At 48.3% G+C, this 2,373-nt stretch overlaps 1 protein-coding gene across 1 annotated transcript; it reads right to left on the bottom strand.

Moving 5' to 3' along the window:
* Positions 1-1,051: 1,051 nt before the first annotated feature.
* On the bottom strand, positions 1,052-1,702 carry LOC105556278. Its single transcript, XM_012003361.1, has 2 exons — positions 1,631-1,702; positions 1,052-1,450 (listed from the first exon to the last, which is right to left on the bottom strand). The coding sequence occupies exons 1-2, from the start codon at positions 1,700-1,702 to the stop codon at positions 1,052-1,054; spliced, it is 471 nt and encodes a 156-aa protein (XP_011858751.1).
* Between the last annotated feature and the right edge of the window lie 671 nt (positions 1,703-2,373).

Genomic DNA, 2,373 nt, shown 5'->3' with positions numbered 1-2,373 from the left:
CTGAGCGGTGTCCACTTCTGCCGTGTCCAACTTTACGATGTACAATTTTTTAAAAGAACGGTGTCCATTTGCGCCGTGTTCAACATTACGGTGTGAAACTTTTCTGTGTGCAAAATTTATGTGTCCACATGAACCGTGTGCAATATTCCGTGTCTATTTGCACAGTGTCCACTCGTACTGTGTCCAAGTGAGCCACTCCCCGCGTAAACTACACGGTCGGTCTCGCGAGCACGGTTCCAGCTTGTCGCTTTTATAGCTTGTCGCTTTTACTTGGCGCGAGACACTACCGTGTCCCGTGATATACCTGTGTTCTCTTTTGGGGGGTGGCAGGGAGGGGGAAGGGCCGGAGGGAGGGAGAGGGGGAAAGTCAGCCAATCGGGACGTTGTATGCTGCCCTATTAAAAAACCGGGGGGGCGGTGTGCCATATCGGGTTAACCCGGTAACCTTTGTCGCGGTTCAGGTTATAAGGGGGTTTCAAGATTTCAAGGCCTTCGCGGCGTTTTCGTGCGAAATAGCTGTGGGACGGGGCCAGCATGGTGGCTTTGTCGAATTGGACGGCGTGTCCGGTGTCAATCTTGTGTTCGGCTAGGGCTGATTGTGAGAAGTGGCCGTATTTGGTACATCGCTGGTGTTCTTTGATCTGTATACTGATTTTCCTCCCGGTTTCTCCTATGTAAACTTTTCCGCAGGCGCATGGGATTTTGTAAACCCCTGGGGCTGCCAAATGTGGTCTCCGATCCTTGGGATTGGGGAGCATGTGAGAGAGTTTGTTGTGTGGTTTGAATATCACTCTTATGTTATGCTTGCTCAAAACTCTGCTGATGCGGTCCGTCGTGCCTCAGAGGAGTACCACCGCCTTCTTCTCTTTCTCTGCCTCTGGCGTCCTGGTGTTGTGAAGGCTGCGTTCCTTGTTTGTCAGCTTCTGGATTGTACGGTTGATGTTTCTGCTACTGTATCCATTCCTTGTCAGGGCGCGGTGGAGGTGGTTTAGTTCTCCGTCCTGGGCAGCTGATTCCGAGATGGAGAGTGCTCTTTGGACTAAAGAGTTAATCACCGAATTCTTTTGGGCCGGATGATGGTGGGAGTTTGCATGGAGGTATCGTCCGGATGTGTTGGTTTACGGTAGACGTTGTGGCCTACGGTGCCATCCTCGTTTCTGCGGACCAATACATCCAGGAAGGGAACTTGGGAGTTCTGTTCAATCTCCATTGTGAATTGGATGTTCGGGTGCTGGGAGTTGATAAACGTGAGAATTTGAGGTAGGGTTTCACTTCCGTGGTTCCAGATGACGAAGGTGTCGTCCACGTATCGGAACCACGTGGAGGGTTTTAGTAGAGCCTTCTTCAGGATTTCGTTCTCAAAGTGTTCCATGAAGATGTTCGCAATGATGGGTGATATGGGGGATCCCATTGCTGCTCCCGTGGTTTGTTCGAAGAATTCTCCTTGGAACTGGAAATAAGTGGAAGTGAGGCAGTGTTCTATTATTGGGAACAGGTTGGATGGAATCTGTCTGGATGTCTTGATGATGTCCAGGGTGTCTTGTATTGGGACGTTGGTGAACGTCGGACGGCATCAGCAGAGTTTTGAGCAAGCATAACATAAGAGTGATATTTAAACTACACAACAAACTCTCTCAAATGCTCCCCAATCCCAAGGATCGGAGACCACATTTGGCAGTCCCAGGGGTTTACAAAATCCCATGCGCCTGCGGAAAAGTGTACTTAGGAGAAACCGGGAGGAAGATCACTACACGGATCAAAGAACACCAGCGATGTACCAAATACGGCCACTTCTCACAATCAGCCCTAGCCGAACACAAGATTAAGACCGGACACGCCGTCCAATTCGACAAAGCCACCATGCTGGCCCCATCCCACAGCTATTTCGCACGAAAACACCGCGAAGGCCTTGAAATATTGAAACCTCCTGATAACCTGAGCCGCGACAAAGGTTACCAGGTTAACCCGATATGGCACACCGCCCTCCCGGTTTTTTAATAGGTCAGTCTACAACGCCCCGATTGGCTGATTTTCCCCCCTCCCCACCACCCCCAAAAGAGAACACAGGTATACAGGGTGAATCTTGGCAGTTCTTACAACTTTTTACCATAGGACACGTATTACCGACCGCAACTGTAGTTAACCGAGTAGTTCATAGATGTCAGCTGCATAGATCGATCTGCTGTACAGGCACGTTAAAAACAGAATCAAATAATCTGTTGCATGCTATGCATACATACGTTTCCGATAAATAATATGTATATCCAACTTTCTTAGGCGTTTTAGTTTTTACATGGATATGTATTGTAACGTAATTTTTTAATTATCATTGTGTATCTATCGCGTAAAAACAAATAAATTTCGAAATTTGCA

This window comes from Vollenhovia emeryi, unplaced genomic scaffold, assembly GCF_000949405.1.
Source record: "Vollenhovia emeryi isolate VEMERY1.0 unplaced genomic scaffold, V.emery_V1.0 DF940144.1, whole genome shotgun sequence".
NCBI classification, from domain to species: domain Eukaryota; kingdom Metazoa; phylum Arthropoda; class Insecta; order Hymenoptera; family Formicidae; genus Vollenhovia; species Vollenhovia emeryi.
This window is presented reverse-complemented; position numbering and strand designations above follow the sequence as displayed.